At 33.7% G+C, this 14,251-nt stretch overlaps 1 protein-coding gene across 4 annotated transcripts in view; it reads left to right on the top strand.

Moving 5' to 3' along the window:
• The window catches only part of LOC136803625 (uncharacterized), a 72,182-nt gene that overhangs the window by 5,685 nt on the left and 52,246 nt on the right, over nt 1-14,251 (top strand). The window contains exon 1 of one of the 4 annotated variants that reach the window (XM_067060354.1): nt 5,366-5,415. The exons of 1 other annotated variant lie outside the window; for it this stretch is intronic. Coding sequence is in view for 2 of the 3 variants with exons in the window: in XM_067060348.1 (XP_066916449.1) it covers nt 9,923-10,078 (156 nt within the window). In the remaining variant the exon portion in view is untranslated. Of the gene's footprint in view, nt 1-5,365; nt 5,416-6,586; nt 6,791-9,744; nt 10,079-14,251 lie in introns of those variants that run through there. 2 more of the 4 variants (XM_067060351.1, XM_067060348.1) reach the window with 2 other exon arrangements.

Below are 14,251 nucleotides of genomic sequence, written 5' to 3'. Positions count from 1 at the left end.
TTTTCGCTAAACGCTATGTTTTCTGACTGATTTTTTTTCATTTTTCTCCTTGCATTACTATCTAACTTTCATCATCAGGTAGGTCCATTCAGCATCTAGCTTGTTTTGTATGAAATCTTCACAGATGAATTATCAACATAATATAGAATGAAAATTACCGACGAATGGAATTCCTGCATAGAGTGGTCTACACAGTAGGTACAATCAAAGTCATAATATTTGAGAAAAAAGGTAAATTCCCACGAAATCTTACAACCACAAACGATTTGGAATCGCTCTAAATTAGTTTGGACCGGTAGAGTTTTAACTCTGAGTTTTAACGCTAGACTAGCCTTACTCTTGTCTCCCGAATAGACGGGGGGGGGGTCCGAATATAAGAGGTGGGTAGGAAAATTTTCCAAATACTAATAAGCGGGGGGATGGAATAAGAGGGGGGCGGGGTAATTTGAAGACAGAATTTTTTTTAACTGATATCAATTTCTGCAACAAAAAAGAAACTTTAACAAATAAACACGTAAAATAAGAACCAATACTAACAAAAAGGAAAATTTTAACAAGTTTAAGGTCCATCTACACTGTAATAAAATTGAATTATTCGAATTTAATTGGCGGGGGGGGGGGGGTCTTAATAAGAGCAGGGGGGTGGATTTTTTTCTCTCTTAGCAATTAGCAGTAGTAGAGTAGGACCTTAGGATCTTAGGATCTGAGGAACTGAAAGTCCAAGAATGGTCCAATAGGGCTCAGAATATAGCCTAGATAAGAAGTCAATAAACCCCTCCCGAATTGAAAATTCGAATAAATTTATCAATTTGCCCAAAAGCGACTTTTTCGCCCGAACTTTAGATTGCTGAAAACGAGGAATTAACCAAAATTCCCAATATTGACCAAGATTGTAGAGCACAGGTTATACAAAAGTCGTGAGTTCATATTTTATACCCCTATCCTCATTTTAGTAAAACACTTTCAGGCCGAGGTTGTTGTCTGGTACACCATGTGAATCTTGAAAACTTCAGATTAAAGAATGTTTGACTAGTTCTATTTTGTGAGCATGTGAATAAGATGCCTGTTTTTTTGTTTGTCTTTTTGAAAAGAACCGTCCCAAAACTAGCCATTACCTCGAATACCAAATTTTTTCTTTTATTTGCACCACAATAAAAGCGTTGGTACAGGCGAGCCCGGGATGGGTATTAAAATACTAAATAATTTAAAGTAGCGGCGTTATTAACACTGACAACGCATTTTCAGTAAAGCGTTGATACAGGCTAGCCCGGGATGGCTATCAAAATACTGAAAAACTTTAAGTAGCGGCGTTACTAACTTTTTGACTATTGCATGAGAAGTATAGTAGTTTGCTTATCGGTGAGTTTCCTAACCAAATAATTGAGATGCCATCTTTATCTTCTTACATTGTGTAACTAGCAACAAACGAGTAATGCAAATAACCAATAGAAACGCAAACCGTTCGCGCCTTTTTATATATTTTATTTTTAGTAAAGTGCCTTGGTTATATGTCACGACTACTTTGTCTCGTCTTACTTTGAGGTAGTGACTTTTATAAGATTGTGGGCTTAGCACTTATTCTCAATTCATTTGATATGTTTTGAGTCGATATTTTATTTGCGATTCATGGATTTCACGAAGTGCAGATCGACTACCGTTGACTCTCGCTAATTTGAACTCGAATCGGTAATATTACTTGTTCAAATTACTGAGAGATTCAAATTATAGAAAGGATGTTAAGAGGGTTTTTCCTTGACAGGGACTGGGAATAAGTTCGAATTATAGAAAGATTCTGGTAATAGAAAAGATCGAATTAGCGAGTCTATACTATAGATATGTTACAACAACAGTTACCCGCAACAGAAGTATATCTAGGGGAAGTCAAGTGTCATAGCTCCAAGAAATTGAAAACCCAGTTATTTTTAGCTGAATAGTATATATTGATAGAGTGTTTCAACCCGGGAACCCCTTTTTTGTTTTTTAACACTCTCACTTTAAACCATTGCGGCCATCGTACCTAAGAGCTAAGATTAATAAATTTTTATTGAAACAATGTTGCAGGCGAGTAATAAATTTTCCTTTAAAATCTTTGAACAGGATGTAAATTATCTCAAGGCTCTAAAGTAGTACTGAAAATAAAAATTCGATGAATTTCTTCATCACGTGAGGTTATGTCACGTTTTATGTATATCTCGTTCAGCAAAAGCTTAGAAGCTTTTAATAGTAATTACTCGCTTCTAATTTGCTTTTCAAATTTGAGGTGTGAGATTTTTTGCTGAGTCAACAATTTAGAAATAACAAATGCAGTACCCAGACCAGATTCTACCAATGATTGTTATTTATATAGCTTTTAAAAATCGTCCAAAAACTAAAAATGTTCAACCTTTTAGTTAAAATGTTCAAATCCCTAGGAAAAGCTAAAAAAGTTCACACCTTTTAGATAAAGATTTCGAAAATGACAAGCACAATGCGTGTATTTCGAGCCAATTGCAAAAGGTCAATTTTTGAATCAGTCTGACAAAAAATTAATTTTGACATCAAAATGAAAGCAAAGTTGACGTTATTTGCGTTTCATGAGTAAATATGAATATAGGTATTAATTTCAAGACATGACATTATCTCTCTTGATGAGACAGATCTTCTTTGATATACCTTTTGTTAGACCGCTGGTTCTTGATTTGAATGTAATATCATTTTTAGAAATATTTTTTTGCCATTTATATTGTTGTTTTATGGTGTTTTGGCGCCTATGTAAAGTTCGAACTTTCTTTACTGGATACATTCTTTTTATCACCAAAGAGTTGATTGGTCTTTGTTCATTTCAATCCTTCCATATCGATATCGAAGCGATGATTTTTCGTTCAGTCGTTTGGTAAGTGAAGTATTTATTTTTTGCCTTAAAATATTTTCGAATAGTTTTTTCATAAGATTAGCATAAGCATATCCAAGCGATCGTCTTGAGAGAGATTTGGTATACTTTTAGTCTAAAACTGGAGATTATGTTTTTCCGTCATTGTATTTTTGAGTTTAGGGCGGGTTTATACCAAACTGAGATTAAAATTTTAAGTTGAAATAGTCAACGAGGTTCCAAAATTTCGAAAAATAAGAACAATTTAAGCAATGCTGAGCCTATCAAGGTTGAATTCTACACGAGCTAAGGGCCAAAGAAGTATAAGGTGCAAAAAGCCTAAATTACCCTAATGAGAACAAGAAATAAGAACATAATAACAACAATTAAAGGCTCAAGTGCCAAACAATTACATGTTTTTTTTATAAGAATATACTTTATGAGAATATTTTATGATGAAATTAGCCAAAAAATTAAGAATAAGCTATGGACCATCATGAAATTCGGCAACTGAACCCAAGAATTCCAATTTGGAGCAATTTATCTGTAAATTGCCAATCATTCCCCACCATTGCTAAAATGTCTCACAAAAATGCCAAATTTTAGCTTGTGATATATGTTTTGCATGCTAGATTTAGGCTGAGTTTGGATTCTAGCCTAAGAATACCGTATGAATATTTCACGATGATTTTCCCTAAAAAGTTAAGAATATCCATGATGAAATGAAAAAAAATGTTGTGTAGAGCATCCGCACCACAATGAAATTTTACTGCTTTATTTTTAAATGTAAGCCACTTCCAATTGATTTGGTAGTGATTCTGAAACTTTGCCGAAAAATTTTATTAATTAGAACCACTAAATTATCTCCTAACAAAACCTCACTCTTTCATGGGCCCGGTCAACGGGGGGGGGAGTCCATGGCCCCCCCCACTTTTTGGAAAACCATGTCATACGTTACTATTTTAAATTGGTATGAGACCAAATCAAACCACAAAAACTATTATTCTCCCCAAATATTATCGTTTTAAGGTGTTTTGAGGGTGTAAAAAGTGATTGTTGGCCCCCTCACTCAAAATGGCTTACCGGGGTCCATTTCTTTTTGCTCTTCTATTTCCCTGTGATTTTTCTTTAAAGATTTACCTGAAAAATATTTGCACGTGTAAAATACATTTAGAAATTTCTTCATCACTGAATTGTAACACGAGGGTTACATAAGACAAAAGCTTTTATATCACTCTTACTTTAAAAGGAGTTTAAGGTCAATTATCAGATTTTATGCACGATTTTTTGCTCGTAATCATACACTCTAAAATCTTTCATAACGATTTGTTAATAGATAGATTTAGATAGATGGATCGAATTATTTTGAATTACTATATTATTGGAATGGAAATCACTATATTCTTTGGTCGTCCAAAGAGCAAAAATACTCGGTAGCCCCTTCACGAACGACTCTCACAGTACAGGGGAAATCTCGTACTATGCAAAATTTTTAACCCTTACAAAAGACATATCCTTTTTTACGGCACTAAAGTCATCTAAATTGATTGGTACCCCCCCCCTCCCATATCCCTGGGTCAAGCGAAGTGAAGAATTTTGAAAAATATAAATACAATAGGTTCCAAAAAGGAAAAGCAATTCGCGAATGACATTGTTTATAGTTAAATGTCCTTTTAATCCTGGTCAATTTTCGAACTTTGGCTCAAACATACCCGTCACCTTGCAAACCTAGTACTCCCCCCCAGCAGGCCTTTTACAGATATGTTTTGGCCTTAATTTACGATTCCATATACATGTTTTTTTTATAAGCAAGTGTATGCTCCTTGGTCAGGCTCGTGTATGCTTAAGCTCTCCAGCATCCAGGCATAGATTATGCTTATTATATGTTTATGAATCATGCTTATAATTCATCCCGAGCCAAGTTTTAGTGAAATTTAAGAAATTGTTCAGATTTGGGAGCAGCGGTAGCCGTGGAATGTCTTTTTTTTACTTGACCTCAATAAAACCATTTTAAACTGATAAAAAATGACAACTTGAAAAATATTTCAGGCTGACACATATGCTTATGTTATGCTTAGGAATTCTACAAATATGAGCCTTCATATGCTTATAAGCGTTATGCTTATAAAAAAAACATGTAAGACTTTTAAAGTCTTTCATGATTAGGGCTTTCTCAAATTTCTTTTTAGAACGTGCTTTTCATCGATAAAACCTAAATCAAGAATCATTAGACTCTAAACATCTTTTCACAACAAATACTTAAATACTTAAATACATGATACCAATATGTTTCATTATACCTTATCTTTTCATTATCCAATATTATAATGTCGTCTTCAATTTTTTAGTGATATGATATAACATTTTTTATGTGATGTCTCAATTATACGTTCATGATATATATAAAAAAGGTTCAAATCTTAAGGTCAAGTGAATTTTTGCTTTAATTTCATTAAATATCGTCTCTGCAATCTTGTTGGCATAGGAAACTTGTATGTTTTGGGATCTCGTCATTTATCAATTTTTGGAGAAGATAATCTTCATTTGAATTTTAGCTGAAGCTTCAAGTAAGTGAGCTTAGTTTTCAAGTTAGTTTTTTCTAATACGTTAAACCCGTGTCCCAGAACCCTGTGCAACCCCTTCTCTGCTGAAAGAATGGGTTGAAAATGTTAAGACGAAGATGTGGTGTCATTATCTTCAACCCATATTTGACCAACATTTAAGGTAGAACATGAAATCCAGTATCTGCGCCATTTTTTCAGCGCTAGAGATTAAGCTACAAACATCATAGAAAATATTCTTACAATCAGAGCGTTGTGCTAAGGTTTATACCGTTCAAAAATAGTTTTATTTCTGTACTTTATACAAAGTACCTTTAAATCTTTTTCAAGGTTGTTTTAAGACACCACAGTTACTCCCACGCCAAGAGTGAAAAATAGTTATGGCTATCTTGCCTTAATAATCACTTCACTTCAAATATATATCTTTGACCGTCGTCGAGAGCGGTCTTTTCATAATCTCACATCTTAGCAATAATGTCGAGTCTCGTTATTTCTCATCTTGAGTTTGATCAAAATATAATTCAAACAAGTGCAGACTTTTTTTGCTTCTTCTTTGATGTGCTTTGTGGCTGTTTTTTATTAGAACAAATTTGCCATAAAATTAAGCCAATAATTTCCCGATAATAAATGTAGCTTCCAAGAGTAGCTGATAATTTTGTTTAAATTTTCCTTTTTGCAGTGGTTTTATATTGCTGTCTTTAGATATTAAAGGAGGGTGGCCAAGGGGCGGGACAGGGCAGCCTTTTTGAAGTCATAGAAGTCTCTTCAGAATACTCCTAACAAAACAACAGATGACTTCGACACAACCACGAAAAGCTTAGTTGTACATGATATACACGTTTTTTATAAGAACAAACTATATAAGAACATAAGAGTTCAATGCCCAAAATATCAAGAACAAGTTAAAGAACATTTTAAGGCTTTATTGACATGGCCAATTCTTTAGAAAATTGCACAAAATATACTCAAAAGTGGCGAAAATAAGAACATATTAAGGACATCTTTAGGCTTAAAACTCAAAATGTTAAGAACATCCGAAGGCTTCAAAAATTTCGGATGTTCTTATAAAAAAAAGTATTTTTACTGTCATCATGTTAAGCTTACCTATGAGCCCCTTCTTAAAAGCCTCTTTTTAAGACCGCGCACAATATTTTTGCTCACACAACCTGTTTGAATATGGGGCTCAAATAGTGCAAACAGTTTGTAGTATAACGTATAAAGATGTGTCACGCTAAAATGCAATGATGCTTTCATCAAGTAACTTTATCCTGTAATGGGAACATAACGTTTTAATGTGATTTTGTGAGAAAAGTGGTGTAAAATAATGTCGTCTCAACCACCTTATCGTTGGAGCATCACGCCATTTCAAAATGTCATTCAGGTACGCTTGACTCTCTTCTTCTTTGTTTGAGTTTCAACCTGTAAATCTATAGACTCCTGCCAATGGAAACTAACTCCACCGTGCTCCATTTACCTTTCATTGAAAGGACTCCAAAACAAAAGTAAATTTCAAAATTCAAAATGTCTCATGAGGTGTCACAATTATCAATGTGTTTAATGAAATCTGTTTGAAAACGTTTGCATCTCATTATCAAATTATTTGAAGCTTTCAACTCCTTTTCTCCCTTCTACAAAGCTGAGGGGTGACCAGTTTTGGTTTTTTTGCCCAAATCTGCTGGATACGTTTATAGAATAAAGCTTTTTTTGCAAAAGTCTCAAATTCTAAACAAGGTCAATGCCTTTCCTAGCCCTCTTTCATTCAGTACACATCTCTTGCCCCCGTCTTTTAGAGATAGATCTAGAAAACCCCGTCTTTTAGAGATAGATCTATGAAAACACAAAGTTAATTGGGATGAGGTCTTCGGCTTTTCTGGATCATAATGTGATTGTTACTTGATTAATTTTATTATATGTACAGTGTTCAGTTGAACCAGGAGATGACTGCATCGCACTGTTTTCTATTTGCCTGTTTTGTTTTTGTGGTATTGCTAGTGTCGTTCCAGAATAAGAATAGCTATTAATTTGAATCTGAGAAACATATAAACGGTAAGAATAAACCAGGAAGGAAAGACCTTACTTTTATAACGTCATTTCCGCCTTGCAAGTCATTATACCGACCTTAAGTGTAATTGTTATAGGCCCTGCATGATTTTTTATATAGGATTAATTCTCTCAATTTATCACTATACATTTTGTCAGGACATTTATAAAAAAGTCATCGTTATTGCTTTTTGCCTTAGCTGTATGTTCTAGAGGCCTTTGTTAAAGCTTTAACCACCTGGAGGGTCCAAAAATTTTCCGTCAAGGGCCCCAACCAGGATCTGGGGTCTCCTTAAGATACTAAACAATGGATGAAATAAAATACAATTATGAACAATGTTACGGCAACTGTGGTCGTAGTTGTGAAAAAGCCTTATGATAACTTAAATCTTGTCTTTAAAATACTTCACAGAAGAACATGTATGAACAGCCGAGCTTCAACAAAATTGACTGATTCTTATAAAAAAGAAAGTACTTCTTAACTTCTTATCTATCAAACGGATAAAATGGGTGGAGAATCTTACTTATAATATCTTGTTCTCCACAGGACTGAGATAATCTTTTACATTTCATTCGGAAGCATATGATCTAGACAGGTTTAATAGGAAATGATGATGTCATTTTTCTTTTCGTTTGCACTCCTTATCCTTTCTATTCAAAATGCCCGCAGTTGAATGCTAGAGAGGCTGTAGATAAAGGGTTTCAGTTATACCAAAGATATGGCTCGATTCAGCCCTTTTTTGATTATTACGTCAGTTATTAAAGGCATTTATTAAAATGCTTTATTTAGTTTGTTTCTGAACATTTATCGAGATTCTTCGGTCCATATCCTTCCATACCTACACGTTCTTTTTATAAGACAAATTATATAAGAACATAAGGCTTCTATGACTAAAATATTAAGAATAAGCTAAGAACATTTAAAGGCTTTGTGGACTCCAAAACACCTTATTTCTTAGGGAAATGGATAAAAATACTCAGAAAATGGTGGTGAAAATAAGAATATAGTAAGAACATTTTTAGACTTAAAAGTCAAAAAGTTAAGAACATCCGAAGATTTTGGATTTTGGTTTTTTAAAAAATGCGTGTGCTCAATCACCAGAACTCCACCCTCAGAAACAAACCAAATTTATCTATTTATCATTTTTTACTTTCCTCTAGAACATTTTAAGGTAAACAAAAAAACTTAAGAACATCTAAAGGCTTCAAGGACGTTCATTAAAAAAAAACGTGTAGAACTTTAAATCAGAAACGTCCTTTTAAACGTATTTCTAATTCTCAGGACAGGTATTTAAAGATATTGCTAATATCCTATGATGATAATCGATAACGGATACCTTAACTATTCATCTTAACAAGATCATTTAATTGAAAGTCCTCATGTCTTTAATTACCTATTTAAATTAGTAATTAAGTGTGACAATAATAAGTATTGATTATGTCAAGTATTATTCAGGATTACCTATACGATCTTTCTTTTCCTTTCCTTTTTTTATTTCTTACTTTTTTTTAAAGTTTCTAAAAACTCTAAAAGCTTCAAAATTAGTATAGAGAAATACTTTGCCTTTCTTTACAGTAAATTAAAGACATAATGAACCCTGTCCTTCAGTGATTTTATGTCTAATTTGAAACAGAGAAGCAACTAAGAGAACATTTTTTAACAAATGTGATCTAACTTAATCAGCATGGATTGTTAAGCTGACACAATTTAACTTTTTTTTTTACGTGTACTTCAGTCTATGATAGTCTATCTTTATACAAGCTTGACACAGTCAGACTATATGATTGAACTTTAAAAGTTTATTTTGATATTTGGTGGGGTGGTATCATTGTTTTAGCAATTCATGCTGGACTCACTAACAAAGGGTCGACGCATCTTGTTTTAAAAGGATAGTGCGTATTTTTTAAAGAGATCGTTGCTTTTTTTTTTGTGTCAAATGTTTAAACTTATATTCGAGTTTCTCTTCTTCATGTAATAGCTGGTGGTATAATTTATCAGATTGGTATCAGCTAGTATTAGTATTTTTTGTGAAATACAGTTTACGCTCTCTAACTCGATTTTCATTACAAGAGGAGTTGGATTTTCTTCGAATAATGGAGCGTAGCAAATAATGTGTACTGGAAATTTTTTTTTTGACAAAAATACTAGACATGAAGTTTTACCAAATGAGAAACTTTATCCTAAAGACTCTTTGCCATTAATTCTGACTGAACCACCGTAGAATCACCACTGGGTCTTTTTTTAAACAAATTTTTAATTCAAAATTCGAAATTCAGTTTGCTTTAGATGTTTAGAATATACCGGAAGAATTAAAAATGTAAGTTGTATTGGTGTGGAACATTATACCATAGTGGAAGATTGAATTAATGCTCGGGAAGTCGCACTTTAATTTACTATAAAGTGACAAATCTGTTTGACGTTAGAGTGTGTCTGAGAATTTCCTTTTGCTGAAGAGACAGTACTATTTGGGATATGGCGTCTACTATGTTGAGCTTGAATACAAATTTTATGTTGATGTCATGTAAGCACAATGCATTCTGGGAGAAACACCAATTCTGCAGACTTGGTGATATTGTGCAAGACGAGGGTTATCCAGATATGATGGTTGAAACACAACTTGATGATATTGTAAGTTTTGGTTTATGAAATAGTAATATGTTCTTAAGATAATTGATGTTTTCTTGACCAATAGTGGGTCGCAAATCGAGCGTTGTTTCGGTGTCCAGAGATATTGTCAAAGGCTATACTATTGCGAGCGCGAAACATTTTCGACAATTACTGTCCTTTTTTTATTAAAAAGCAAAGAGGGGAAAGGCAAGTGTCACCAAATTTGTTAACTGATGAGAGACGGCACTAGTGACGGTTTTCTTGGGCTTATTAGCTTCTTGGCGTCCCCGCGCAGTCAAGTTAAACACTACTACCTAGTAAGAGCCCTTAGGATCCGTAGCGTCTTTCGTGGGAGGGAACCGCATGTAATTGGTTCAAATATAGATATTATTAGTTACACGGTCTTATCGAGGTGGGATACAGGATATACAGGGTCAGTAAAAATCGTATTGGTAACGAGGCTTGCCGAAATTATTTTCTCAATCGAACGCGAGGGAGACATGATACGGTTTATATCCCACCTCCACCCTCCACATAATGTCTTTTGACCAATGAAATCGCTAGAATCTTACTGATGCGGGATAAGATTTTAAAACTTGTACTGTGCCCTGTACTAGAGTGTATCTTACGTTTAATGATAGCTGTGTAGCGTTGTACTTTACGGCAAATGATTTTGAAATTTCCGTAGATATTTGGTCTGTTTATAGAAAACAAGTGCTACTGTAGCCTATACACGTCACGGCGTTTCTTCTACGCAGTAACGTCTATTCCACTTAGCGAGCCCGGGTCTTCGGGCTCCAAACATTCGATTATTTGACGTCATTTTAAACTTTTGAAGCTCCTGCAGTAGGGAAAAATCAAATATGCGTCAGAACACTTAAAAGGCTTCTTTTTTCAGAAAATCGTCAAAGTGGAACTCAAAAGAGAGGAGATGAAAAATCTCGGCTTTTGGTGAGGGGCTCGCTAGTGCTACTGCTGCATATCCAAATCTGTTCTATATCCAATGTCGACCTTTTTTTCGTACTCACATGTATGCTATTTCTCTTTTACATTGATTTAAAAAAAAGAGAAATCAACAAGTTTATTACTACTGACCTCAACTCCGCCCGTGGCACTTAAGACTTCAGACAATTCTAACAGATTGTTATTCAAGCTCTTATTAACACGTGGTCAGACTAGTCAAACATGTGGTTGATCTTATGTAAACTATTCACGAAATTCCACCACAACGTTTTTTTGTAACGCGAGTGCTTATTGCAAATATATCTAGTAGGATTTTATGGCATATTAGAAGTTTATTGTCAACTTTTTTAAATTTTTCTAAAAAAGCTAGATTTGTAGATGGATGGATGAATTTAGCCCAGAATTTCTACACTCTGTTGATTTTCGTCCAGATTACCGACGCTCAATTTAGTTTCAGTTGCATTCGGCGATCGAATTTGAATTGATTATGTTCGATTTGGTTCCATTAAGTTCGGATGACAACATCAGAAAGGTTGATACCTCAAACGTACCGCACTAACATTAGCTGAAATTTCGGTTAAATTCGTGACAATCGAAATTGAATTGTTGTCTGTAATTCGAAATTGAATAGACCTTTAATATCGGACTTTTTGATTTTTCTAAAACAACAATGCATTGTGGGATTGTTTCGGAGGTATTACAATACATTTCCCTCGAGGAATTCCTAAGAGATTTCTATTCTATAGAAAAATCAAAAACTCCGATAAGGTCTATTGATCAGTTATGTTCGATTTGGTTCGATTCATATCCGATATTCAATTCAGTTCGATTGATAACGTCAGAACGGTTGATACCTCAAAAGTACTGCACTATCTAAACAGTAGCTGAACTTTCGGCTGCATTCGACAATCGAATTTGATTTGATCGATTATGTTCGATTTGGTTCGATTCATATCCGATATTCGATTTACTTCGATTGATAACGTCAGAAAGTCGATACCTCAAAAGTACCGCACTGTCAGTATTTGAAATGAATTCATTCATGAATGAAAATAGTATTTAACGTATTTACACCCGGTCAAAGGAGAGTTACTCACTACCATTACTATCAGTGTCTCTCATTCATCGATTTTTTTCTCTGATTAACAAACATACCGGTCACGGTACTTTTTGAGGTATTACACTCTTCAAACCACAAACAATGACGTCATAAAGATTAAACCGTTTAATATAATCATTGTTACTGTATCATTATCTCTCTGATGTTTATTTTAGGAAAGTTTTTACTCAAAACTGTTGTCCCTTTTTGTTTTAAGGGCAATGGCGGTATATTATTTGATATTGAAGCTTTACATTAATGATTCATTTTAATATGATCAAAAATAACGTTCGAATAAGTAGGGATCAGATTTCCTCATATCTTAGATAATTTTAACCTCCTGGCTTCGTGTACTCTTTTTTTTGATTGATTGATCTCAGGCAGGGTAGTCTCCTAGTGGGCTGGCGGTATATGTGCTCCAGTCCACCCTAAGTGAGGAGGTTTTTATTTTGAATATCTTTATGGGAACTAATTCACAGTTTAAACAGAAGTCTGTATTTTGAACTAAGACATCGCATTTCTCGGGATGAGAAACCTTACAATAGATTTTCTGTAATTCAGAATTTTGGTCTAATTCGACAAACACTTCGATCGCTTGAATATTATTACAGTGGAATTTCCATAATTCGAACCCACACGGAAAACAAAAATATTTTCGAGTTATGGAGTACCTTACTAAAGGCATTGTTAACTGAAGGGATAATAAAACTTGTTCAAGTTACGCGGGGACATTCGAGTCATTAAAAGTCCACTGAATTGCGTGTACACGTTTTTTTATAAGAACAAACTAGGTTTTGATGGCAAAAATGTTAATTTTTTTCAAGGCTTTACGGACTCTAAAACAGCCAATTTCTTAGGAAAATGAACAAAAATACATAGAGAACAAGTTAAGAACATTTTTAGGCTTGAAACTCAAAAAGTTAAGAACATCTGAAGATTTCAAAAATTTTAGATGTTCTAATAAAAAAAACGTGTACATGACCCAGGATAATCTAACCCCTCAAAGACCTGTCTGAGGGTTCAATTACGGACTTGATAAGTGTTTCTCTTTCAAATATTAGTTCATTACTTTAATTAACTTCTACCAATACTTTTCAACTCTTACAACTGAATAAAATCACAAAAACGTTTAATTGAATGTGTCAACTTTAAGGTATTTATTGACTTGAAAATTTAGGTGTTAATTTGACTGATTGTGACCTTAAAATGTTAGTTTATCAACTTTATACTGTAAGAATCTTAGATTGTTCGAGAAACGAAGGATTTAAGTAATATGGAGTTGAAATAGCCTATGATTTTTTCGAGGGACAGGAAAGTTTAATTACTAAGAACAAGTTAAGAACATTTTAAGGCTTTGCAGACTCTAAAATCACCGAATTTCTTAGAATATTGCTCAAAAATAATACACAAAAATGGTGAAAATAAGAAAATTTTAAGGCCTTTTACTCAAGAAATTAAGAATATCCAATAGGTTTAAAAATTCTGGATGTTCTTATATAAAAAACTGTTCTTATTTTCACCATTTAGTGAGCATTTTTGTCCATTTTCTTAAGAAATTGGCCATTTTAGCCATCAAAGCCTCTCATGTTCTTATATATAGTTTGTTCTTATTAAAAAGCGTGTACTCGAAAGTATATGTCAAATAAAAGATGGCGTCAACACGATCTCTTTGCGTAGGTATGCTAACAGCTCACATTTCATATTGTCTTAGATACGAAGCCTCGTGTACATGCTAAAAGGCCAAGAAAATAGAACAATAATAATGAACGAATGAATTGATATATTAGATTACTTATTATACTATTTATGAAGTAATATGCATTGGAATCCGTATCTGATTTCACTCATCGACGATTTTGAGTCCTTCACGTTTATTATAATGACATCCAAATTTTCGAAGTCTTCGGATGTTCTTAACTTTTTTTAAGGCTAAAAATATTCTTAACATGTTCTTAATTTCAACATTTTTTAGCATTTTTGCCAATTCTCCTAAGAAATCGGGTGTTTTAGAACTACGGAATGGCTTTAAATGTTCTTAACTTGTTCTTAACATTTTAGCCATTGATGCCTTACGTTCTTATATAGTTTGTTCAATTTAAAAAAACGTGTATACTTCTAAAATAAGTGTTTGA

The sequence above is a fragment of the Clytia hemisphaerica genome, unplaced genomic scaffold, assembly GCF_902728285.1.
Source record: "Clytia hemisphaerica strain Z4C2 unplaced genomic scaffold, Clytia hemisphaerica genome assembly, whole genome shotgun sequence".
NCBI classification, from domain to species: Eukaryota; Metazoa; Cnidaria; class Hydrozoa; order Leptothecata; family Clytiidae; genus Clytia; species Clytia hemisphaerica.
Note: the sequence above shows the minus strand (reverse complement) of the source record. Positions and strands in the feature narration are given on the sequence as shown.